Here is a 25284-nt window from a genome sequence, read left to right as displayed (position 1 = left end):
ACCGTTAAATTAAATTATGCATTATCAGATGAGACCGCGCAATTTGCAGATGTAGCACGGACGCGCACCAAAATAATGTTTTATCGGCAGTGTCGGAAAATGAACGTGGTGGCTACGTAGTACCTAACAGAGAGAAAGATGAGAGTGGTCATGCCTGCGTTTTTGCTGTTACTGAATCCTGTAGGTAGTGTGCACGATTTTGTGGTTCTTCTCTGTGTTATGTTCACAATTTTTTGGTTCGAAGAATCGAAAAATCGTGAACGTAGCCCAGGAAGAGAACCACAAAATCGTACACATTACCTCTACAGAATTCGGTAACAGTTAAAACGTGGGGGGGGCATGACATATTATTATAACCACTCTCATCCTTACATATTCCTTCTCTCTGGTCCCATGAAAAAGACCAGCCTCTCTTAGGGGCTTCTCTCTGCTCTCGTTTAACCGAATATGCTCTGTATCATCATTTTAAACATTTTTAAAAATATTAATTTTAACAAAAAATCTTTATTTCCAAGTTAAATCTTTTCACATAATAACGTATTTTTCAAAAATATTAAAATTCTAAAACCAAAAGAATTATTTATTGTATTGAGATAATATATTAAAAATTTCTTGTATAACATATATGCACAGTGCTACATTCTTCGCTAGACCAATCACAGAACGCATAACCCATCTTTTTCAATTTTTTTTTACAAATAAAGAAAAATGTAACGGAAGACGATTGGCTACTGTTTCTTATGTCTTGTATACAAACGTCGCGGCGTCGTTAGGATTTCGTTCAAGTGTGCACTCAGCTATAGCAAAAGCGTCTAAAAGACGTCTTAAAAATTAAAAACGTCTAAAAAGACGTCTAAATGACTTCGGACGTCTTTTACACGTCTTTACGACATCTTTTAGACGCTTTTACTAGTTGGATAGTACAAAGCTCTTCGGTGATTGGTGACTGGGTTAAATTCACCTTCCGCTGATAGGCTATCCGGAGAAGAAGTTTCGGGATTCAAAGGATTCGCCATCTGAGGAACTTTGTCCAAAAAAAGGATATTGTACAACGACACGTAAATATCAGGCAGAATTTGAAGGTATGTATTTATATTCAGCTGCATAGCGTAAATATCATTTTTCTATCGATAGAAAAATGATCCAATCACGCGTACGAGGAATGCGGTGTTATGGCGCCCTTTGCATTAGATGATCGATCGATTTTTCTGTGAATAGCATTATGCAAATCCGTCTTTACGTGTGGTGTGCAGTAACCAAATCATCACACGTCCGCTTAGCGTGTCTTTCGTCCTCGGAAAGTCTGTATTTGCGCTCACGTTAGTCACGTTTGCTTGTCGGGCTATTTCGCGAGCGATATTAAGCAGTGAGCAGCTGGTAGTCGTCAACCCTCGTCACTCGCAGTATGTCCATTGTCGATAAAATTTCTTACTACCAACGCAACTTAGAGAACTGCGGTGACAACGAGGATCGGGTATGTAATAACGTTCCTCGTGTGTAAACGAGTCACTCCGAGTTCAATAATCCATGTAAATACTAACCAGCTGTACGCATAACCCTTTGTGATCGTGCATCAACTGTATTATGTTAATGCCACTTTTGCAAAAGTTACTTTCTCGGTCTCATAATTTTGTTGTGTCATTTTTAGAGACTTTCTGTAAACAGTATCTTTTTTTAACTTTTTTAACCTCTACTAATGATAATGTGACAATAAAATACAAATTAAGTAATGCAGTAACGCTACAAATAAATATCAATATGATGTATGTCTTTAGATAGATTATATCACATTCTTTTGGTGTTAAGGATAATTATAATTACCTAAATAATTACAAACCCTTCTCAATTATAGAAAATACCTTCAAGTAAAGATTGATCAAAATTCTATTATATATGTATATATGCATAATATGAAGTGTCTTTTGATTATTTTATATCTTTGTATAATATTACTATTATTATAGACATTCTCTTAAATTTCTGTTGAAGGAAAATTAAATTCCATATTTTATAATCTATATCGAGAGGACATAAATTTGTTATAATTTGGTATAATTGTGTCCCACAGATATTACATTACATTTCAAAGCTATATAAGCTACCAGTGACAGTGCAACATCTTCAGCAGACAGGAGTAGGAAGGACTGTGAATGGCTTGAGAAAATATGACGGTACTGTGGGTGATGCCGCTAAGTCTTTGGTTTACAAGTGGAAGAATATGGTGGCAGATGATAAAGATGATTCCAGTGATAGAGAAGATGACGATGAAGCTTGTGTAATGGACGATCATGAAAATACTGATAACCAGGATTCTCCATTGTCTCCAAAACCAGAAGATATAGAAGAAAGTGATTCTTCGTCCGATCAATTGTCAGAATCAAAATATACGCATAGACATAAGGAAAACATGAGCAAACTATCTACGGAACATAGTGTAGTGCATGTGTCCACGTCTAAGTCAGAGGAAAAGCAAGAAATGCGTGAAAAAAGTAGACATTCATCCAAATATCATTCACATAGCGAAAAAAAGTCCTACGAATCAAAAAGCAGTAAAAGTAGCCTGACTAAAGAAGCTCACAGCTCGACAAAGCACAGTCATAGCAAGAGTGACAATTCGAAGAAGGCTAGTGATAAAACTACCCAGATTAATGAGGACAATAATAAGAAGAGAAAAGCGAACGACTCCAGTTCCCTAACGAAGGAAAATAATAAGAAGAGGAAGGAAACAGATAGTAAAAAAGATGATGAGAAATCTCAGCTGACATCTGTTTCGGAACATAATCGTTCCCACTTGAAATCTTCTGGAATTCAGATAGAGGTGAAGATTAAAGTAGAAGATGAACATTTTTTAACAACTGATAACAAACAAGATGTTAAACAGGAGAAGTATTTGCAGGGGAAATCCAGGAGCAGTTCCAGTAAGCTTAAGTCCCAAGAATCAGGTAGTAAAGCAAAGGACAGCAGTGAAAAACAAAAGCATAAGAAAGAAGAGCATACTAGTCATAAAAAACATGAGACGAAAAAAGATTCCAGTCATCGTTCTAGCAAGGAGACTTCCAAATCGAAAGTCAGTTCCTCTAGTAGTAAAGATTATATTAAGAACAAAGACAAGAATACGGGAAAGGAACTCAAGGAGGACAAGAGTAAACACGAGAAGAAAAAAGCGACAAAAATAAAGTTAATAAATGGTGATGAAGGAATAGATTGCAATTCTGGTGTGTTGGAGAAAATTATTTATATCATGTTACATATTCATTTAGGAAGGCCAAAAGCCCATCCTGGGCTGTAGCGCCGAGGAAAGAAAGAAAGAATATATTTATTTAAGCCCTGTTTCACAAACGTCAATTAACTTTTAATCTTAGGTTAACTCATTCTTCGTCTCTTTCTAAGAGTAATGTTAAAAAGTGACAAAGAGTGAGTTAACCTAAGGTTAAAAGTTAACCGACGTCTGTGAAATTCGGCCGTAATGATTTTATTATGTAAAAAAATTTAACTTGTGGATTTTTTTCTCATCGATGATTTTAGTAGTTTATTTTACAAAAATATAATCTTCAAATATATTTAAAAAATAAATTTTTAAGACAATAATATATTAAATAAAATGAAACCATTTGAGACTTTTATTTCTCTTAGATTATTTCTTTATATTTATTTTGTTCTTTATTTATCATTACGAAATAAATTATATATGTAAATTAAGCTATTTTTTTAAGGACTGGATATTATAGAGAATATATCTGAAAATTAAAGATTATTAGAATGGAATCCCAAACAGCATCATGTCCAAAATCGGGATATATGACGTCTTTGAGACGTCTTAAATATATCTTTAAGACGTCTCAAAGATATATTTAAAACGGCTTATGTCCCGATTTTGGACATTCATGCTGTCTGGGATAGATTTGGTCTTATGTAATATTTAATACTGTGCTAAATATTTTGAGAAATTATAGAACAATTAAAATTTTTAATAATTTTATTTAAAAAAATTCATTTATTTTGAAATCAAATAGATGTGAAGCACAATTGTGGCATCATATTTTCATTCTTTCTAGGTGCAAGCTTTGCAGAGGCGCTTGGTATGTGCTCCATACCTAAGTCGAAAAAGCGTCAGAGTAATTCGTCCAACACACATTCTAGTAAACCAATTAAAACAGAACCGATGTCGCCACCCGTTAATAATAGAAAAATACCAACTGTAAAACCTGAGCCAGAATGTAGCGACAATTCAAATGTAATTTTTATATTCTATTATTTAATATCTTTAATGTCAGAAAAGACTAACTTTAACGATTAAAAACTTAATTTGCAGCCACTATCCCTTTTAGCACCAAACGTAAAATTGGAACCGTTGAATGTAGATTTGGCATCTACGTTACCTGAAATTAGTCCCAATTATAAGCCACTGCCATATATTAATCCTATGCAACGTAGAGAAGAAGTAAAGCCTGTTGATGATATCATTTATGTCAAGAATCAAAGGTAGTCATGCATTCTTTGCAACATAAATAGTGAAATATTTTTTCTTAATATTATTGTACTGTTTACTCTATGTATTATTTATTCTTGTTCCAGGACAAAAGTGTATTCTGGTAACAAGGTTGGTTACACAAGTGTGCCGACATTGTATGAAATGTGTATCAGAGTGCTGATAGAAAATATCGATGGTGAGCATTTTTCTTTATTGCAGTCAGATTACGCATTAATGTTCTAATAGTCTAACGATGAACGTTTTTATTACTAGCACTCGAGTTTACTGGCGGCGTACCATATGATATATTAAAACCGATCCTAGAACGTGCCACGCCTGATCAATTATTTATGTTAGAGCATCACAACCCATATCTCATAGAAGACACAGATATATTATGGCAATATCATTGTAATCGAGAGTTCAGGAATAATGAGAGACAGGAAATGGAGTCGTGGCGAGAGATGTACATGGTAGGTATTAACAATTATAGAGCTAAAACAGTAAAAATGTGCAAAAATGTGTTTAAAGTTTTATGTATGATAGACTCATATAACTTGCCTTATTTATATTAACATTATGACGTCACATAGCGTTGCTTGGATGAAAGAGAAGCGAAATTGAAAACGCTCACCGCCAATATCAAGCAATCTATAGACAAATCCGTCCCAGTGAGATCCACTAAACTTGCTTATGTGGATAATGTAGTGAAACCACCGCGCAATGTATTGAAGAAACAGGCGAAGTATGGCACAGCAAATGCCACTCCTGCTACTGTCTCCAGCGTAAAGAAAAAGCTAGTTGGCGGTGGTGCAACTAACAATGCGACGAATATTGCTGTACCACCACCGCCGATGTCCCGATTTAAAGCATCAAGTATGTATTTATTTTTATTTATTTTGATTATAATTATCATGGGAATTTGATGTGTTATATCTATTTTAACCAATAATTGTTTTTTATTAGCATCAAGCACCATGAAGAAGACAAAAGCACCACTTATGGCAAAGGCGTTGCAGTTAATAAAAGGTCGTTACAAACGGTAGTGGTAGTAGTAATTTCACGAATATTACAAATCGTTAATCATTCAGTTCCAATAAATTATACATTTGTTATCATCTCTTATACTTTCTATCTTCATCTAATTATCTGATTGCAATCTTAACACCTTTCCTGCTGAGAAGGTATGCGTCGCATGCTAAACTTTCCATTTAGGCCATTTGATATTTTTGTTGCCACATGTAACATTAGAAAATATTTTATAAAATAATGTATTAAATACTGTGTATAATACAGTTATCAACTTGTAGAGAACATTGTTATCTTTTTTTTTATAATAATAATGAACTGTAGTCTTCGTTATAAATATTATACGATATATTATAAGTAAAACTATTAATCTTACCAATATGCATTGGTAACTCACACGGTCTAAATGGAAAGTTATGGATTGCTTTTTGATTCGGCAGGGAACGTGTTAATATGGATTTTAAGCATAATAACGGGCATAATATTTTTGCATAATATTTTTTTCTTTCAATATTAATATTCAATAGATCATAAAGCGATTATTCGTTATCTTATATTCACAGATAATTGTGATAGATAATTCACAGATAGATAACATAGTAAAAATAATTACATGTAATTATGCCGTTGTACAGATAAACTTTTCATTTCATTCATTCCAATTAAATGTAATAAAACATAAATAAGCCATGATAGAATTTATATATAAGAAATTTTTTCAATAGCTCAGCTATAGAAGCTGACAATAAATTTTTCCTTTTGGAGGAAAATGCATTCTTAAATCTAGCTATAAATAAATAAAATTTTAGATTATTTCTATTTTTAGATCAAATTTGAGCTTGTATATTTTTAATGTTTAGATTTTTGAATTGTAAGAGAATTTACAGTTTCCTTCCTAATCGTGAACTATTTTTGGAAAAATAATTTTGCTTTAATTTGCTTTAGCAATTCATTATGAATCCAATTTCGATGTGAGAGACACGATGACGTGTTTCATGTTTTAAATGTTGCTGTGATTTTTTCGATTTTATTAAGTAAATTTTTATTGCAAATATCCTGTAAGTATTACATTATGGAAAGGTATAAGTAACAGTTGGTTGATTAAATCTACACGATCTACTGTCACTTAAATCGTACAGTTGTAATATAAAAAATTCTTATTTCGCTCTGATGCTATGATATTATAAATTTAATAAAAGTACAAACGTGTACAGAATATCTCATTGATTTTACATGAGGTTTTATTTTTCATTAAGTACAAAATATGTTAAAAATGATTCTCTCATAGTAATATTAATACGCGCGTATGCGCAACGTCATCTTTTTAGCAAGTTATAACATTTTTTTAATTAATATTGAAGCAAAAAAATGTTTTATCTAATTCTAAGTCATTAAATATGAGATATCCTGTAGTTTTATTATGACGTATGTATATAGATTATTTTAAAGTTTGACTTATATATTTTTAACCATGTTCCGAAATTCTGTAATATATATGCATATATATATATATATGCATATATATACATATACATATATATATAATATATATACATATCTGTATGCTCATCGCATCAAATAATATTTAATAATACTTATACAAAAGACGAAAATTCAACTCACATTTAATTGCAAATATGCGATAAGAATACACATTTGGTATAGTATTTACAGCTTTTAAAAATTGTCACGAATTGGTATATTTTATTGGAATGTAAGATTAAATAATAATTAATTAAATTACTTCTTATAATTCTTAATAATTTTTTATTTTTAATAAAATAAATTATTGAATTGAAAAAAAAAATATCGAGTTTATATATACATAGATATGTATTGTATCTTTTTTTGATAATGTCACTCATTTATTTCATTTGCTTCAATATTATGTAAACATAAAAGATGTTACAACATATTATAATAGAGAATATCGCATTTTCTTCCAAATATAACTAAATATAAAAAATATTTTAACTATTAATTTTCAATAATATAAATAAATTAGAATATCTAACTTTAAGTTTTCTAATTTATTTAACTTTTAGGCTTATTTTATTTAAAGATAAATTATATTAAAGCGTTAATACTTTATATAATTTTCTTTGTGAATGCAAACTTTTTTCTTTTAGTTCAAAATTAAACTTGATTTCATTTAAAATTAAAATATGGAAGAGATTGTCCAATAAAAGTTTTTTTTTGCAATTTTGTCAAAAGTTTTTAATTAAAGGAGTGCGATAATTCTATATATCTTAAAATATTGTATGTATATTCTATATTTAAAAATGCATATTATGCAAGATTATTCAAACTTTTATTAGAATAACATCAAAGTAATAAAATGCTTATATTATAAATGTAGGAAACAGCAGAAACATTAATCTAGATTTCTAGAAACTTGCTCCAATATTTTCAATGTAAGAAATACTTTTAGCCTTAACGAGTAATAATGTGAACTGCATATAAATTATAAAAAATATGATTTTATATTTTTATACAATCCATATTTTAATTATATTAAATGATAGCGCACAGTAGTAGAATAGCATAAAGACGTATTGATAACATAATCAATATTGTTAAACAAATAATTCTTGATTAAAAATTGAACATTATAGATAACTTGTGAAAAAGTACGTTACTAGAAATTATCAATATTTAAATTACTGCTATTTTAGAATATTTATTATATTAAAAATTGGTATGATAATTTATAATAAATTACACATACCAAAATAAATTTTAAACAAGATCCTTTGTTTGAATCCTAATGTACTATTTTTATTCCTAGGTAAATAGCGCAGAGAAATATACAAGATGTACAATTCGATTTGTTTGAATATAGATAAGAATAATAAATGCAATATTAGAACATTCTGTTTTTAAATAGATTTGAGAGAGACTTTTTACGGCCAGAAAATATTTGCTATTCTTGGAAGAATGAGCGTGATACCGATAGTAGAAAGAAGATTTACACTGTGATTATCTAGGATCTGTTTACCACAAATGTGTCTCACACCTTTCCCTGGCCGCTCCACTATGGTACCCTTTTCGTCCACTCCTAAAAATACGCATTATTATATATAATAAGAAGATTTATCTGTTTAATTTGATGCTAAAAACCATCGAAAAACTCTTCTGGATCTAAAATGATAAAAAGAACATACGAAATCGAAAGGTACAATTGTATTACCTGAATACTGTAAAGTCGCGCCAAGAATAGAATCTAAGATGCTGCCAAAAAGACCTGCGAATGCCGCGACGACTATGATCGGCCATTGTGGTGCTGCTAATTGCAGTACGGCTGTATCAACGGTATTTAAAATCACAATATAATAGAAAAGCCCAACCACTAGACCGCCAACGATAGAAGATATCAGACCTATCCACGATACACCACCATTTGTTCCTTGAACAACGAAGTGCAAAGAATTCAACCGTTTTATTTACTAACATCTTATTGTAAAATCAGTCAATCTTTCTGGCAATTCGCAAATCAGATATATATGGCTTGTTTTAGTGAGATAAAAAAAGTTTATCCCAAAAGGCTATCGTTCTTACCTCTCGGGACGCTTCTCCTCGTCGTGATGAGGAATGGGTCACCCATGCCGACCACCGTACCAATCTCAGAAGCCCACGTGTCACCATTACAACACGCAACTGCTCCTGTAAAATGCAAAATTATAAATTGTTAAAAATTCAGCTCGCAATAACATTTTTATTTTTATGAAGAAAATATTTAGATATTGATCGTTACCTATTATCCCAATAGATAACCACGAGCTTCGGTATTCCTTGTCGAAATCGATTGGCCGTTCTCCGCTTCCGACGTCTAATAGATATAATAAAGCTAACTGCGTAGCCATGCCACCATTACACAGAACCTGGATCCAATTCCGTTGGCCACCCTCCTTGAAATCTGCTTCGATCTTCTTCTTTTGTACAGACCGAAATTTTGTTACCTTTGATCCAGTGACGAAGAACGTTACGAGAGCCATCAAATGAGCAAAACTCGAGAGTGTCAGGATAAAGCCCATAAAGAAGCCTACAAAAATTAATTAATTATTAATACGGCGATATTACAAGATCTTATCGGAAGTCTACAATTTCACGAAATGTAATTCGATGAGAAGAAAGATATTTTTGTTGACAAAAGTTTATTTCAACTAATTATTATGAATGCGAGTGTGGCTTTAATTTTTTTCTGATTTAACATATATGAACACATGCACGACTAAATATTTTAATTTTGTATATCATTTAGTGTCTTAATATATTCCATATTTTTTTATATCAATAAATTATACAAATTATATGAAGGTTTCACTACCGAGAATTGCACCGCTGATGTCTATACTTTTCTTGCGTAAACCCCAAGACATAAACATAAGTGGAATTATAACTGCGGCCAGCCATCTCCATGGTGAGATCACCGAGTGCTCTAAAATGAAAATAAAATTGATTCAATATTGAGATGTTACTGTATTTTTAGATTCAATTGCAGTTACACGGAGAAAATGTGTAACGTGATTTCAATAAAATTATAATTTTACAGAATAAACAAGGTTTTACATTTCACACAATAAATATTTTCGTCGATAAAGACTTTTCTTCTTGACTTTCAACGCGTCAATCGTTTGAAGAAATTTAAAGTAAGTGAACGAATTGTCAAAATCACTCATAGTATAATAAAAAAGATAAATTTTCAACCATCGTTTAGTCTGCAGATTGACTTTGTGATTAGCGTGATCTATATTATAAATAGATTGAGTATAACAGATAACAATTACGCAATAGCTTTTTCGTAAAAAAAAAAGACATGTTAAGTTATTGATTGGATGACACAACAATATATATATAGCCTATTCATTTGCTTTATTTGTGCTCTGCTTATTAATTTTTTTTTTCGTTGTTGCGCATTTAACTCTTGTCTGCAATAACGCCGCAAATAGAAAATAAGTATGTAAAAGGCTTTATAAGAAGTAACTAAGATATACGAGCGAAAATTAAAAATTTAAATCTCATTTTAATTTTAATCTGCGCGCGACAAACTAAAAAAGGAGGAATAAAGGCCGGTTTAGCAATAAATGTTATCGGGTTATAGTTCGTGCGCATATTCTCTCAAAGTTTAAATCCACAAAAAATATAATATCTATGTGTCGCGTGTAACATTCTTTAATCCTCCATCTATATACGTTTTTTTACACCGTTAGAGTGTATACGTGGGTCTGTCATTTAACGTTATTCTTCCTTGCTTTAAAGTATTTAGAAAAATCTGAAAAAAATTCACAAAACATCTGTCTACATCGTAGTTGACGATTTTATGGTCAATTTGATAATCATCATTTATTTAATATTTTTTGACAGACTTGCAAACTTTTTAAGGCCCTTGCACAACGCCAGGCAACAGCAATAGGAACAGGAAGTAACCAAAAATTCGTTAATTACAAAAAATTTGAATGCTATTGTTGGTCGGCAACAGGCAATAGGCACAGAATTTTCAACGTGACAGAAACTCTGTGTCTATTGCCTGTGCCACTGTTATTCTGCATTTATACATGATTTCTGATTTCTATTCTCTGTTCCTATTGCCTGTTGCCTGACGGCATTGTTCAAGGGCCTTTACAATTACGAGCAGACATCATTTTGGCTCGAACGCCGTAGATCCACGTATACAGATAGAGAGTTAAAAAGACAAAGTTAAACTAATATTCGTATTTCAATGTTGCGTATTTTTCACGATGTCGGTTATCTCAAGTTTCACAAGTCTTTCGTGTCGCGTTATCGTCACGCGAGATCGTCTGTTTTAATAGGTAGACAGTTAAAAACATCGATAACTTAGCATACGAGTAATTTAGAATATTTATTAGGAATAAATATTCCATGTTGATTGACTTTTGATGACATAAAAAAAAATGCACGCCATTTGTATTCACTTCTGTATATGCATATATTCCGTTCATCTTGCGTTTCTTATCTATAACGGCGTCCACAAGAAGACGATGTTGAAATCGTCTTTTTACAAAAACAATCAAGACGCACAAACAGGAACTGAAAATTTAAATTATTTCAATTTATGACATTTTGTAATTTACTGTGCAAGTTAAGAAGACAAAAATCAATCAAATAGTAAATGTTAATTTCAGCTAAACTGTGAAATTAATAACAGCGGAATTTGTTCAAATAATTAATAAACAAATAACAAATAATAAATTAATCAATGATAAATAAATGATATTCACAGATGACGAATAACAATAAAAATATTACTTGAAAAAACCAACAGCCTCGACGCGCGAGCATTCAGACAGGAAACACGTGACATGTGCTTCGAATACGCTCCGATACACGTGCCAGATCCACGCATTTACGATACCGTGCGTATAAATTCTTGCGAAATATAATAAATGACAAAGTCGTCGTCATCAAGCACGCTGGTCGAATAGCTCGACTGGGAGCCTTGTTTTATCCGCTTTATCGCATCAACACTTTCACCAATTCTGTCTCATGCGTATATCGAAAGCTCCGTTTGTGTAAAAGAGAAAGTTTTCGCGCATATGCTGCAATTGATACATATCCCTGATGAAATTTCTCAGAATAGCTTTACATAATCTTTCAGAATTTCTATATAAATTTTCAAAACCTTTTAGAAAAATCTTCAGATTTTTTATAGACGAATTGGAACACTTTTCAGAAATGTCAAGAAAGTCCACATCTTCTTTACAATTGGCAGTAAGGACTTTGATCGACCCTATTGTCTGTTATTATAATCGTCATGACAATTCGGTACCATTGATTTTGGTCAGCTTAGGGCCAGTTTCACAAGTGTCGGTTAACTTTTAATCTTAGATTAACTTACTCTTCTTCTTTTTCTAAGGGCGACGTTAGAAGGAGATGAAGAGTGAGTTAATCTAAGATTAAAAGTTAACCGACACTTGTGAAACTGGGCCTTAATCGTCAAGGACGTCAAGACCACAAGATGACCATGGTCAAGACGTTTTGACCATGGATTTTGGTCCTTCTGAATTAATGTAATTTTGCTTACGTAAAAGCATCCTATATTTAAATAATTTAATTTATGCGAAAAATATTACCTCAGCCAGGGTGAGGTAATATCTTTCGCAATAAATTAAATTATGTAAATATATAGGATGCTTATACATAAGCATCAAAATTACATTACATCAGTTGCCAATTAAGTAACACATCGTGTTACGACACGATGTGTTACTTGGGTTTAGAAGGAGCAAAATCCATGGTTAAAACGTCTTGACGATTCTAATAATAGCCAGTAGGGTCGATTGAAGTCTTTCTACTTCTAATTAAGTTAATTATTAACTGGCGAAGTAAAAAGTTACTTATTCGGTTCTCTACAATTCTTTATATGTATGAATTCTGAAATATTCTAAATATTCTAAGATATCTTCCATTCTATGATTTCCGAGGAAATAATTATAAAAGCCTGAAAAAAAATTTAATATCTTTTTTTAATCTTCATAAATTTAAAATAGGAAAAATTCTTAAAAATATAAGATGTTATAAGAATTTTTTTTTTTTTTTTCAGAATTTAATTGTCTCGGTTTGCGGGATTGACGTTGCACCTGTCATCACATCCCTCGCGCGACCTGTCATCGTACCCCTCCATGACAGTTCTTTTTTTTTCTAACCTAAAAGCCGTGTTTGTCAATCGTTCTCAATCGTATTAAAATACACCGCGACGATTACGTCGCGTGCTAATGGAATCACTCACGCGGTGTCACGTGTCCCAATGCGTATATACATATATATTTACTTATATATATACGTATATTCGCCGACCTAACCCCTAACCGCGATGACTCGCGAGCGCAATTAAAATCGTTCGGGTATACGAGACCTTCCGTCGAGTTGGCGGTGTCTGGCCACAGTATCGAGTAAGCCACGTTCACTATCCAGAAGAGCATCGAGATCGGGATAGCGCAGGCACTCAGGAGTACCGGCATCAGCACGCGGGAGTGCCCGGAGTGCCGGGTCTCCTTGCGACTTCCGAGGGACATCGTGTCAGCGCGTACGCGTCGAACGCATTCGAACTATTCGGAGTGGACCGCGACGGGTCGGTTCAGCCACTACGAGGCCGCGTTTTCCACCGTACGGCCGAAAGTCGTCTCGAAACTCGAAACCCGCGATACATCAACACAATTGCGTGGGGGGGGGGGGGGGAAACGCGCGAGTATGAGTATCTCTCCTTTTACGGACGGCCGAGCCGGCTGTTGACCCCGCGGCAGTTGCGGCACGTCTGCATCGTCTCGTCCGCAACACGTGCCGCGAGACGGAACAAGATGGAGGAACGATATCTTTTTCCGTCCGTCAAAGGCGTCAAAATAACCGAGAGCCACGAGGAGCCGGAATTTCGAAAGCCGCGAATAGCGCGCAGTTTACGCCATGCGCGAGCTCCGTTCTTTTCAGCTGCGCCGCACGCCGCTTGCCGTATAATTCCAATTCGGATTTCGGTCTTTCCTCTTCTTCTGTCTGACGCTTAATTGTATATCTGTTTCATTCCGAATACAAAAAGTGTGTACAAATGACACTTCTGTTATGTTCAAGGATCTGTACATATAGAAATAAATAAAGGAGATTATATATAGAACGCATTATACATGTTAATTTCTTTCCCGATTTCTGTACGTAAACATCACTGTCTCTCGTTACTGGATCAAACGCATCGTGCGTTTTAGACCGAAATTTAATAGTTTAGAAAAAAATTGATTACGTTGTATTAAATTGAAAAAAATATAGCTCTTTAAATTTCTTAATCAACAGTAATGATACACATGGATATCCAAATACAGTACCCCTCGCAAATTTCTTAACGAGATCCGGAAGATTTACATACAATATCGAAAAACACCCGTTTCATAAATTAACAATTAAAATGTGGATGAGAAAATTTCTATGCGATAATTAGGCTATTTACAAACATCTTTATTCCTGTATTACAATACAAAACAATGGTTTAAATCTTAGCACAACACTGTTCTTTTTGCTGTACTGAATATGCTACATTTTACAGAAGGCGTATAAAAGATGTAAGAGGACTTGCGGTAAAAATTAATGCAAGTCTTAATAACTTCAAGGATTAAACTGATGAATATACAAAAGCTACTAAATGTACTCAAAGCTACTTAATGATTAATACAATGCTAAATGAAGTGTTGTACAAAATTTGAATAGAGTCAAAGATTGCGGTCAGCTACGTATTATATACACGAAAAAGTATTACGAATGATCATTACGTAACGATGTTCATTGCGCCATATCGTCGCTATATTTTCGCTTTGTTAAAAAATTATAATAAGTTATAATAAATCGAGTTGATCGCAGCACGCGACAAAATTATGTACGTGAGCACTGTGAGCGATTTAATGATTGTAACCTTACTTGTATACATTTCCTAGAAAAATATTTCTATATTATGTTTAACCAACAATATTAAATATTAACATTTCATAACTGCCAAACGTTTTCAGTTGAGCGCAATTGCACGAGTTACAAATCATTTATAGACTCTTTTTTTCTCAGTTAACTAGTTTCTACTGCATTGAAATCTTGCATAGAAAAAAATGTGTTAGCATATCGCGCAAGAATCATCGATATCTAAGTAAACAATTAATCAAATTTATATACAGTATACATGCGTACGTCTGGATTAATCCGAAAGCTTAGTCTCCATCTTTTGAAATGGCAAAAATCTCGGAAATCATTTCAAGAAAATGATTAGCAAGCATAAAATAATTTTATGCCACGACAGTGAAGTTGTGCGAAATACAAGTTACTGAAAAATAATGTTCAAAAGACGAATCTCTTTAAATGAATTAGCAACCTTTAAATCATTTGAAAAGATAACGCGGGACGTTAAATGAAATGCGACATTTAACAATAACTTCTAACAAGTTTAATCTACGGCGACTTAAATTTAAACGTGAAATTAAATTAAATTATTTCTATGAGTTCTCGAATCGTCCCCAATCAGAATTAGATATGAGTCACGTAGAAACGAATTTCCTAATTCGTCTGAGTTATTCGATATACAATGTTCTAGTTTAAATGTGACACTACTTTGTAAAATTTTAAGTTATTGTTTTCTCTACTCTACGATCAATATAGCAATCTTTATAAATTTCTCTTTTTCTAAATATAAATATTCTACGCAATCGGTAAACTATTTTACAATATATACAAAATTATTAATAAAGATGTAGAGAAGGATTAAACGCGGTTGCATTTTCTTTACGACAGTCTCAAGGCGCTTAGACGATGAAAGCGATTTTCTGAATGTATTATATGAAATTATCTGAAAGACTTGTCTCGCACATTATCGGTAAGAATTCAGTTTCTCAGATAAAAGAGAAAATATCACGGCCGATAGAACTTGGAGAATAATGTTGTAAAAAGTTCCTACGTTCGGACTAAATCAAATCTTTTGTACTTGTCAGAACTCGTTTGAGACGAGTTTTGTGCTCACAGAAGTGCGTTCTTTCTGAGCAATGTTTAAGGGAGTACTTTAAATGCTACTTAAACGCGATCAAAATATCATGTCTTCTGTACAGCTAAATATAGTCTTATTGATCATTGTTAGAATGATATATATACTGCGTTATTTACTATATCTCTATGTAAATAATCAACCATTAGGAAATATGTGTGTCAGAGTATTCACAGCGATTTCAATAAAGTATTACGAAGAAGTACATGAGTAAAGAACGAAGTCAAAAAGCGAAATAATCAATTTTGACACGATTAAAGGAGATTTTATCAATGGCGATTGTACTAAACTCTAGTCCATGCTGACTAAGAATCGCGGATTATGCGTGAAAATTGTAGAGTTTCTTGACAACTCTTATGTACAGATGGATTCAAGTGTTTCTGGTTTCATCTGGTCCCATGCTACTTGTTCAGCATGTCCGTTCATTACCAGTTCTTCAGTAAGGGAAATTAACTATAAAAAAAAATCAATTAATTTAAATTAATTTGCACATCTGCAAAGAGATTCTCGAAGAGTGGATAATAACTACTTACCCCGTAATTTTGTATCATGAAATAAATATTTGCATAAATATTGGTTTGTATGCGTCCTTCAATCTGAGCTTGAGCAGCAACTCCCTTTGAGGAACAATTTTGCACCACATTGTAAGCTTCTGTCGACCATTTACCTGCAAAGGAGTAACATCAAAGTATAATTACATATCCAAAGATAAATAATTTTAAGTAGAGATGTATAATCTGGAAGAATAGTATACATAACGTCAATATATAGTTACCGTTCTTTGGCTGAATATTTGCTAAAAAGATTTCGATGGCTTGGAAGGGTAGGCTCAAATAATTATATATCAATGGCCTACATTGCGAATTACTAAACTGCCAGTAACCACCGTGATCGAGTAATCGTACTACGCTTCTCTCTCCCGATGGATCTGGACGTTCAATGCATCCTCTAACCCATTTGTCGCTCCAATATACAGCCACGTAATCACCCCCTACAAAGTAAAAATGTATTGTATAATCCAAATATCTTGATTTCTTTTTTATTCAACATGTTAAGATCATCACTTACTGTTCAATACATCTGGAACTGGCAACAATTCATTGTTATACCAATACATCATGCTGTCTTCCAAATTTTGCAAAAGGAGAAATGATGGATGAGTCGGAAGCTGAACGAAGAGCCAATTTGGCTTGACAATGTGAGAGATATTAATGTCATTATTAACACCCTCAACCAGGGACAGGGGCCGTTGAATCGGGACATTATACACAACTTCTTCGATCACCTCGGCTATTGTCGCAATCTCCGCTAATGTTACTTGCGGAAACCTTTTCTCCGGAAACTTCTGCCTTACCATTTTAAGCGCGATATTAATTCCCTCAACACTGCCTCGTATCGAGCAAATCTTATGATCGCCATCGCAAGGATGATCGTTGACGTATATACCGACATTTGCCTTCGTTCGAATACTGTGTAAGAAGCTGCCGTGACGGCCAATCAATCTGCCCACTAGATGTTGAGGTATAGCAAAGTTATACGTGGTTGGTGCGGTACTATCCTTCCTGCATCCGTTAATACTTCCACCTGTATGAGGAAATAAAAATTTAGAGAGTTTGTAACTCTCTAAATCTGGACGAAACAATAGTTCGTTTAACTGTGTTCTCTTAGAACCAATACTTTACGACTCTACTAATAAATAGATTGATGAAATACTTCATCAGCAGCACAAATTATCAATATTCACCTTTTCCGCTATCCGTGTTGCTTCCTTCGCTCTCGGCTCCGTCTGTGACGCTGCCGTCCAGAACTACGGAAACCGGGCTATGATTGGCAGAGTCTCTTTCATCGGCCTCTTGTCCCTGAGCGTTGATGTGTCCCTCGGATTGCTGCCCATCCTCCTTGTAATTATATTCGTCCGTGGCATAATTTTTCTCCGTCTCACAACGCAGAGACTTCTCTTCCTCGCCGGCGACGTTTTGAAATATTCTCGTTACGTTATCTACGTTCTTCTTAGACGTGCAGGAATTTGGGCTTTTGGAACTTGCGCTCGTGGCGATCATTTCGAAGTAGCTCGCATTTGGATTATTGTCCAACTCTACATCTGAACTGCGTATCGTCTCGGTGTCCGGGTGCCTAATCTGGCTGCTACTACAGATGGCGGATTGCGATGTTGAATTCTTATACGGAATATCCATGCTCTCGCTGACCTTCCTTGGGACGCGAGTCGGCTCTTCTTGTCGCGTGTAACAGCAGCTATCTGAGGATCCCTGGTTCGTCTCCTTCTGAACGCCGGACTCATTGAGGCTGGTGTCAACCTCCTTCTTATCATTTGAAATCGCCTTTTCTATGCAATTTGATTTCGCAGTCCCACCCGAGTCATTCCATTGTAGTTCACCTCTTTCTACCCGACGGCGTTTGTACCAATAGAGAGCGACGCCGACAAGAGTCACCACCGGCACTGCCCACTTGGTTAGCTGTACACGAGCCGGATTCATAGTGTGAGTCCACGGTAGCTGCCGTTACTGGAAATTCGTTGATACTGAAATCGAATTAGACACAAAACAGTTTTAAAATCCTTATTATTTCAACGAATACTTAAGCAACTATTATTTCAAGCAGTTAGCTATTTTTAATATTTATATATGATATGCTAAACATCACATATGTATATAATACTTTTTAAAATCTTCTGTATAAAAACTAATAAAGAGATATAATTTTATGTTTAATTATCAAGATTATCCTGCTACGAACGATAAAGGAATTAAAACCTATTTTGTTTAATGCTAAGTAAACATCTGCTGATCAGCAATTAGCACGCAAAACAACCCATGTAAAACGAGACGGCATGCCGACGTCGAATTCCATCAACTTTCCTTCGCGTACCTACGGCAATTAAATTCTCTATTCACACATCACATGACATGAAAATTTTAACACTAATAAAATATAAATCTTATTTTAATGAGATATAATAATTCCATTAGAATTAGAGAATATAAGTTCTGAATTTAATAAAATTAAATCACTTAACCGGCGAAGAATTAATCACATTAAAATAAGATTTATATAAGGTCATATAAATTCCATACAATCTTCTAATCTTTTTCTACAGTATTCTATTCTGTACGAACATCTCTGTTAAACTCTGAATCAATATATAAACGATTAGTTCTTAAGCGTCGTCTACAATGGCAGCAGGAGTAGTGGATTAAGATTATAAGACTTCAGAATAAGTTGGTTTTCCGATATAATAGGGCATAGAGTAAGGCCGTAAGCGAAATGGTTGAATTCCATTTCCTACGGTCTCAACACCAACTCTCCTTAAACACTCGCAAAAAAAAAAAACGAAGTAACACTCATGCTTAGAGAGACCTTCAGTAGGCACGATGATGTATACAATAAGCGCCACATCTGTTAAGAAAATATTATTTGAAGTATTAAATGTGTGGATAACGTTTTTAATTTATCGATAACGTACACACATTTAAAAACGATATATAAACAAAGAGTTAAATGTACTCTCGGGTTATTACATATTTAACAATAAAAAAAAAAACGATCAAATACTTCGTGATGTCAAATTTTTGATAGCGAAGTAATCACTGAAGCCTCAGATTATATCATCAAAGCAATGAAGCACAGCATTCTTATGTCATCGTTAGGATATGATCTCACAGATGTATACAAAAATATATAGATATAAGAATTTAGAAATTCGAAGATCTGAACTGTGATATTTAAAAATCTGATATCGAAGCACACACACACGCCTACATATTTCAGTGCTGTTTACTTTATATTAACTTACATAAACATATGATCGACCGACGAGCAAATGTCTCCAGCTGGTCGCGATAATAACCGAGTTGCCTCTCGTGTATTCGAGATATTTCGTCATAATCGCCAAGGGATATCTAGACGGTAAGACTGCGCAACATCTTAAAGTAAGCCCGAAGCAACACGCACCGAAATTAATCGGAAGATTGATTACGTGGACACATCGATGCCAGCACGGCTGGAGTCTCTACGTCCTACTACTGCTCGCGGATTTCCAACACGTGGTTCACGCCGAGGACCAGTTTGGACTGGAACTGTTCGCCGGTACGCAGGCGTGATCATGTAAGATGGCATTCACACCGCGATCAAGATCTTCCTACTTGTGTGGTATAGGGCCACACAAAAGTAATGAGCGAGTATAATACTTAGAAATAATCTAAAATTTCTTTCATCTCTCGGTCAAGATAAAATAGACCCCTCTAGAGTATGAAGTCATTTTTTTGTATATGTTAGGTCTGATTTGCCGTTAATGATTTTACTGTTATCTCAACAGCGATATGCAGCTAGCGATATGATTTCTGGGTCAACAGAAACACAAACGAACAAAAAATTATCAAACCGGCGCGACACGATATATTTTCATACACATGTTCAACGGAATGTGTACATGAGCGCATAAGGCGTGAAAATATTTGGTCAAATTTTATCGACGTATTCTACTAATGGATGAAATTGATGAAAAAATATATCAACAAGAAAAGTCTGCAAACACAGAAACATTCTGTAGAACTGCGACTTATAATACCATCGCAATATCCGAAATAAAATGATTAAATTGAACCTGATAAGAAATTAGTAATCATTTTTCTTTTTCTTTTTTTTTTTGTCAAAAGTATCATATGCTAATATCAATGCGTGATATAAGTTAAAAATTCATCTAAAGTTCACTATAATTCGATTGGTGAGTGGAAGTAGGCTTTCGAGATTTGGAGCAATTTTACATAAATATGTAAACATGCATGATTTGAAAATCAAGTCAAAATTTCTTGAGTGCTAAATAGAAAGCAAATATATTGCACAACAGTAACAACATGTTTGAAATGCTTAGAACTAATTTAAATTCCAAAAAAAATTCAAGTCTTATTTTTAAAAATAAAAAATATTAACAAAGACGAAATAGCGCTGCTACAGCATATTCTAGCGCAGAAAAGAAAGACATTGTGTAAAAAGAAGAGAATAAAAAATAAAAGTTATACATGCGGAATCGTTCAGTATAAAGTACATTGAGACTATTGCGTAGGAAAACTACATTACATGATCGAATAGAATAGAATATATTTTTTTCATGTATTCAGTATTTTCTTTTTAACTTTATCGCTACGAAAAGCTATAGTAAGTCATCGAAAATTTTTGCTATGCATATAAAGAGAGTAGCAATTTTGTTAGCAAAGTCATTAAAGAAACATTAAGAATAGTTTCACTGAACAAATATTAATAATTTTTTAGTTGACAGTTTGCACAAATACGTTACCGCTGAAAAAGAATCTTTTGTCGTGTTCGTCGATAATATATTATTTAAGATTTACTCTTTAGGCACTGATGATCTATGCAAATTTCGAATAAAAATAATTGGGCAACATCTCAAGAGAAAAACATGCTATAGCGTTATAGGTCAAAGCATACTGGTTCAACGTGCTCTCGGAATGTTGAATCTGCATCGCGCGAGACTAATGAGGTAACCGGTGCGAGTAAAGCTTAATAAAAGCATCAAGAGGAAAGGCGGAAATCGCGGTGACTTGGTAAGCTAAAGCAAATCTCGTCGATTCAACCTGTAACCTTCAACTTCCCATTTAGATAAAGTTTTATTAAAGTTCTCGATGTCTTGACGAGACCGCAATCATATCATATTCATCAAAAACTAAAAAATAAAAACTAAAAAATCGTGTAATATTTTTGCACTACAATTCAAAATAAATTAGTTTTGTAAATTTAAATAAAAGATCAACGAACAAAGTAGGTAGTCACAAAGAATTATCCGGAATCAATCTTTTCCTTTTATTTTTTATTTTTTAATAAGGATATAATTAGCTGTTGCATTTTCTACCTCAATTATAGTCAGTCAGTGTTCGTAGAGTAAGACTGTGCAATATATTGACTAAAATTTTGATTTATGTAAATGGAAGATATCAAAATGTTAACTTATATACAGTATGTCGCAGAATCGTACATGGAACGCACAGTAAAACGTAACGCGCGTAAAAAAAAGGCAACTTTTTTTCTCTGGCAAAATCGAGAGTCCAAACAGTTTTTAAAATGACAACAACTCAACTAACGAATAAGAGTTCTAAATTATGCATGAATTAGGAACGGTGTGCGCTGGTATATACATGTAATTTTTAATTCTCTATGCCGTGTCAATAAATTCAAAATGAAAAAGGATGTCACAGTTTTCATGCACAAGTATATTAAATTAAACAGATTTATCTTCAAGTAGATCTCAGCATAGTTTCAAGGAAAGTAATACGATGTAAACAAACATAGATTAGGTCAAAGTACACAATAGCTTATATTATTTTCATATTAATAAAGAGACGACAAATGAAGTCTGAAATAATTTTGATAAATAAAATGTCAATTTCAATTAGTGATTATGAAATTAGAGAAAACAATCATTAAAAACAAATGCAAGTAAAATAAATAAATTTTATTCTACAGTGTAATATGCTATGGTGAATAAATTCAATAACACAAATTAAAAATTTTAAACGTCATTTTTTACACAAAAATTTCATAAGTTATTCTGATTGTGAGATTATCTCTACTAACATACGTCACGAAAATGTACATGGTTAGCAATGAAAATTATGTATCCCTAAAATCATTAGATATACACCCAATTAAACATTTACAAAAATAATATTATAAAATAAAAAACTTTTACGAAATTAAACATAAAATACAAAAGAAATATAAATAATATTAATTCAACGAAATATTATTAAACTAAATTTATTAGAAAATAATAGAAATTCTATTCTTTTTTCAAACGCGTAAAAATTTCTTGTAATAATTTGTATTACTTTTCTATGTATGTTTAATTAACTTGTTAATTAATTATAATGTTTTTGTCAACAAAATAACAATAATGAATGATATCTATATTTAAAATCAGAAAATAATCAACAGAAAGTTTATTAAAAATTGAAATAATTTAATTAAAAATATTACAATTGCTAGCGTAAACTGTATAAAAGTTTCTTTTATTAAATATATGTAAAAAGGCATTGAATAAATATATACGTAGAAATAAAATATTGTTACTTGCACATAGTTCAACATGTAGCCTATCTTTGTCTATATATAGAATATCTGAACTGCCACATATTGAACGTTATCTTATCTAAATAAACAATTTTTTGTGCACTTCTATCAAAATTATATATAAAATAAATGAATAAATTAAGACTAATTATTAAGACCATTAAGACTACACAAAATGTTTCATTAGCTATTCTGCATACAAAAAAAACATGGATAAAAATTTTGACTTTGAGGCAAAATGGAATATAAAAACAAGATAATAAATATATAGTAGCACACACAGAGTACCATGTACAACAATCCACAACCATAAGATACAACCAGGAAACGATAATTCAAGAACAGACACGTGAATAGTTTCGTGTTGCACGTATCGCTAGATAGAGGAGAAGAAGAGGAAGAGGGAGAGGAAGAATTCGCTAGTATATACAACTGGTTACAAATAAAGTTGAAACATACGGGTAGATCTGTTCTCAAAATTCACGCCGCTCATCGATCCCTGTTCACCGCCGGCCGTACAGCTATACCTGCCTCCGTTGCTCGTAGCTCATTTATGCGGCGATGCGGCCTCTCGGCCGCCCGTACCCGTACGAGCAACCGGAAGGGAGATAACGAAAGACGGGCAAGCAGCCGCATAAAGGCGAGCCGTAGGGGAGGCACGCACGAGGTCCGCCGGGATTAACTTACTTACCGTTGTTATTAACGTTTCGCGAGGCTGCGACGGACTTGCGATCGGTCGTGCACCTCGTTCGAAGCCCCCTGAAAATACTTTCGGCGCGCCGTACGACCAACTTGCGGCGATATTTCCGCGAGCGCACGACGCCACGTGCTAGCAGTGTTTCTCTGAGTAACGGAATACGGACATGGCGACGAGCGACGAGCGACGACTCCGCTAGCTTTTCGGGTGGCTCGCTGCTGGTGATTTTCCACGCTCTCTCGCCGCGTCGCGCGCACCCTACCGGCCGCTGCCGCGAGACGCGCGCGAAATGGGACGACCAATTGCCTGTCGTTACGCTTTATCATTTTCGAAGAGGCGAGAAGCTGATTGGCGCGGCTGTGTGGAATGCGCGTCACTTCCCTAGCGTTCACCCGCGTCGCCCGCGTCCTAGGGCTGTGTTCGGAAATTTCATTCGGGTGCACATCATGCGTCGTTCTGTTCTTCTTCAATTTGTAGTAAATAACGAGGATAGAACGACGCGGTGTGCACCCGAGTAAAGTTTCCCGAACGCAGCCCTACGTGCAAACGGAATGGAAAAAAAAACCGGAAGTGAATAAATGAGCCAACATCCAACTGGGAAACCAGGTAAACTAGTTGATTCGAACTAATCAACATTTAATTAGCATTAAATCAACTCATCATCAACCAATTATACTACGTGAGCATTAAAAGATAGGTGAAAGATAAAACACACACATATAAATTGAAAAAATAGGTAATTAGTGGGAGCTGGGAGCTCTCCAGCAAGCGATACAAGTCGACACAAGTGTCGTTTTGTCTTTGTTACTCATTGCCAAAGAAGAAAGATAGAACGACGTTTGCGTCGCTTGCTGGAAAGCTCCCTGTATATATGATAGTAAAAAAAAATTAAGCGATATAAGACATTAGTTGGGGATTTTTAAACTAATAGCCACGAAATACGAAATACGCACACTACATTTCATATTCGTCCTAATGAGATTATATTAGAGATTGTCATCTGATAACTTTTCGTTAGTGCGACTATAAAACTTTTATCTCGTTTCAAGATAATACATAACCGATCCCCTGATATACCTACTGCGAAATTGAAATCTTTCAGTTGGTAAATATGTATCACTTTGTTTCTGTATCTGACGCGAGATGGCGCGCTAAGAATTTCATTTGAATTTCTACTCGAGTCCCATGTCCCATGTATGTACGCGCGCGTGGCGTTTGTCGATTTGCTCCCGCTCGTATAGTGCGCAGATTATCAAACCTTTCGTGCTTGAATAGAAGATACAAATTAGAACAAGTAAGGAAAGAGGTATACAAGAACGATATAATCATATTGAGAAAAACAATCATTAGATTGGTATTAAAGTTTTGAAACTTGGATCTTAAGAATTTAAGAATTCCATTTATGCAATGCATTTTTGTGCTCTCTCTCTCTCTCTCTCTCTCTCTCTCTCTCTCTCTCTCTCTCTC

At 33.9% G+C, this 25284-nt stretch overlaps 3 protein-coding genes across 9 annotated transcripts; 1 reads left to right on the top strand and 2 right to left on the bottom strand.

The window, feature by feature from the left end:
* The first annotated feature begins 1036 nt into the window (after positions 1-1036).
* LOC112463032 (transcription elongation factor B polypeptide 3) lies at positions 1037-6979 on the top strand. Of its 2 annotated transcripts, none has more exons than XM_025029188.1 (9): positions 1037-1082; positions 1219-1474; positions 2069-3215; positions 4056-4234; positions 4313-4482; positions 4576-4667; positions 4745-4944; positions 5065-5347; positions 5438-6978. In XM_025029188.1, exons 2-9 carry the CDS (start codon positions 1406-1408, stop codon positions 5515-5517), a joined length of 2220 nt encoding a protein of 739 aa, XP_024884956.1. In that variant the 5' UTR covers positions 1037-1082; positions 1219-1405; the 3' UTR covers positions 5518-6978. The 2 variants fall into 2 exon arrangements, with proteins under 2 accessions (XP_024884956.1, XP_024884957.1); XM_025029189.1 differs by lacking the exon at positions 1037-1082 and having other exon boundaries at positions 1174-1474; positions 2069-2818; positions 2897-3215; positions 5438-6979.
* Positions 6980-7754: 775 nt separating this feature from the next.
* LOC112463043 (transmembrane protein 19) lies at positions 7755-14073 on the bottom strand. 2 transcript variants are annotated; one of them, XM_025029204.1, is made up of 6 exons: positions 13374-14073; positions 9828-9938; positions 9255-9542; positions 9059-9163; positions 8691-8801; positions 7755-8558 (listed from the first exon to the last, which is right to left on the bottom strand). In XM_025029204.1, the coding sequence occupies exons 1-6, from the start codon at positions 13531-13533 to the stop codon at positions 8404-8406; spliced, it is 930 nt and encodes a 309-aa protein (XP_024884972.1). In that variant the 5' UTR covers positions 13534-14073; the 3' UTR covers positions 7755-8403. The 2 variants fall into 2 exon arrangements, with proteins under 2 accessions (XP_024884972.1, XP_024884971.1); XM_025029203.1 differs by having other exon boundaries at positions 7758-8558; positions 8691-8906; positions 13374-14069.
* Positions 14074-14437: 364 nt separating this feature from the next.
* Positions 14438-23993, bottom strand: LOC112463015 (KH domain-containing protein akap-1). 5 transcript variants are annotated; one of them, XM_025029149.1, is made up of 7 exons: positions 23812-23993; positions 18791-18905; positions 17764-18558; positions 17088-17603; positions 16795-17010; positions 16553-16686; positions 14438-16472 (listed from the first exon to the last, which is right to left on the bottom strand). In XM_025029149.1, the coding sequence occupies exons 3-7, from the start codon at positions 18512-18514 to the stop codon at positions 16374-16376; spliced, it is 1716 nt and encodes a 571-aa protein (XP_024884917.1). In that variant the 5' UTR covers positions 18515-18558; positions 18791-18905; positions 23812-23993; the 3' UTR covers positions 14438-16373. The 5 variants fall into 5 exon arrangements, with proteins under 5 accessions (XP_024884917.1, XP_024884918.1, XP_024884916.1 ...); XM_025029150.1 differs by lacking the exon at positions 23812-23993 and adding an exon at positions 19831-20871; XM_025029148.1 differs by lacking the exon at positions 18791-18905.
* Between the last annotated feature and the right edge of the window lie 1291 nt (positions 23994-25284).

The sequence above is a fragment of the Temnothorax curvispinosus genome, unplaced genomic scaffold, assembly GCF_003070985.1.
Source record: "Temnothorax curvispinosus isolate PA1 unplaced genomic scaffold, ASM307098v1 QBEX01012990.1, whole genome shotgun sequence".
In the NCBI taxonomy this organism is placed as follows: domain Eukaryota; kingdom Metazoa; phylum Arthropoda; class Insecta; order Hymenoptera; family Formicidae; genus Temnothorax; species Temnothorax curvispinosus.
The sequence above is the reverse complement of the archived record's forward strand: the minus strand, read 5'-3'. Positions and strand labels throughout refer to the sequence as shown.

Coding starts and splice junctions, on each gene's coding strand:
- LOC112463032 (XM_025029188.1), top strand. CDS start 1,406: ATGTCCATTGTCGATAAAATTTCTTACTACCAACGCAACTTAGAGAAC. Junction 3,216..4,055: donor AGGAATAGATTGCAATTCTG/GTGTGTTGGAGA, acceptor CATTCTTTCTAG/GTGCAAGCTTTGCAGAGGCG. Junction 5,348..5,437: donor GTCCCGATTTAAAGCATCAA/GTATGTATTTAT, acceptor GTTTTTTATTAG/CATCAAGCACCATGAAGAAG.
- LOC112463043 (XM_025029203.1), bottom strand. CDS start 13,533: ATGTCCCTCGGAAGTCGCAAGGAGACCCGGCACTCCGGGCACTCCCGC. Junction 9,939..13,373: donor CACCGCCAACTCGACGGAAG/GTCTCGTATACC, acceptor TTTTCATTTTAG/AGCACTCGGTGATCTCACCA. Junction 9,164..9,254: donor GTTATCTATTGGGATAATAG/GTAACGATCAAT, acceptor TGCATTTTACAG/GAGCAGTTGCGTGTTGTAAT.
- LOC112463015 (XM_025029149.1), bottom strand. CDS start 18,514: ATGAATCCGGCTCGTGTACAGCTAACCAAGTGGGCAGTGCCGGTGGTG. Junction 17,604..17,763: donor CAACACGGATAGCGGAAAAG/GTGAATATTGAT, acceptor TTCCTCATACAG/GTGGAAGTATTAACGGATGC. Junction 17,011..17,087: donor AGTTCCAGATGTATTGAACA/GTAAGTGATGAT, acceptor TTTACTTTGTAG/GGGGTGATTACGTGGCTGTA.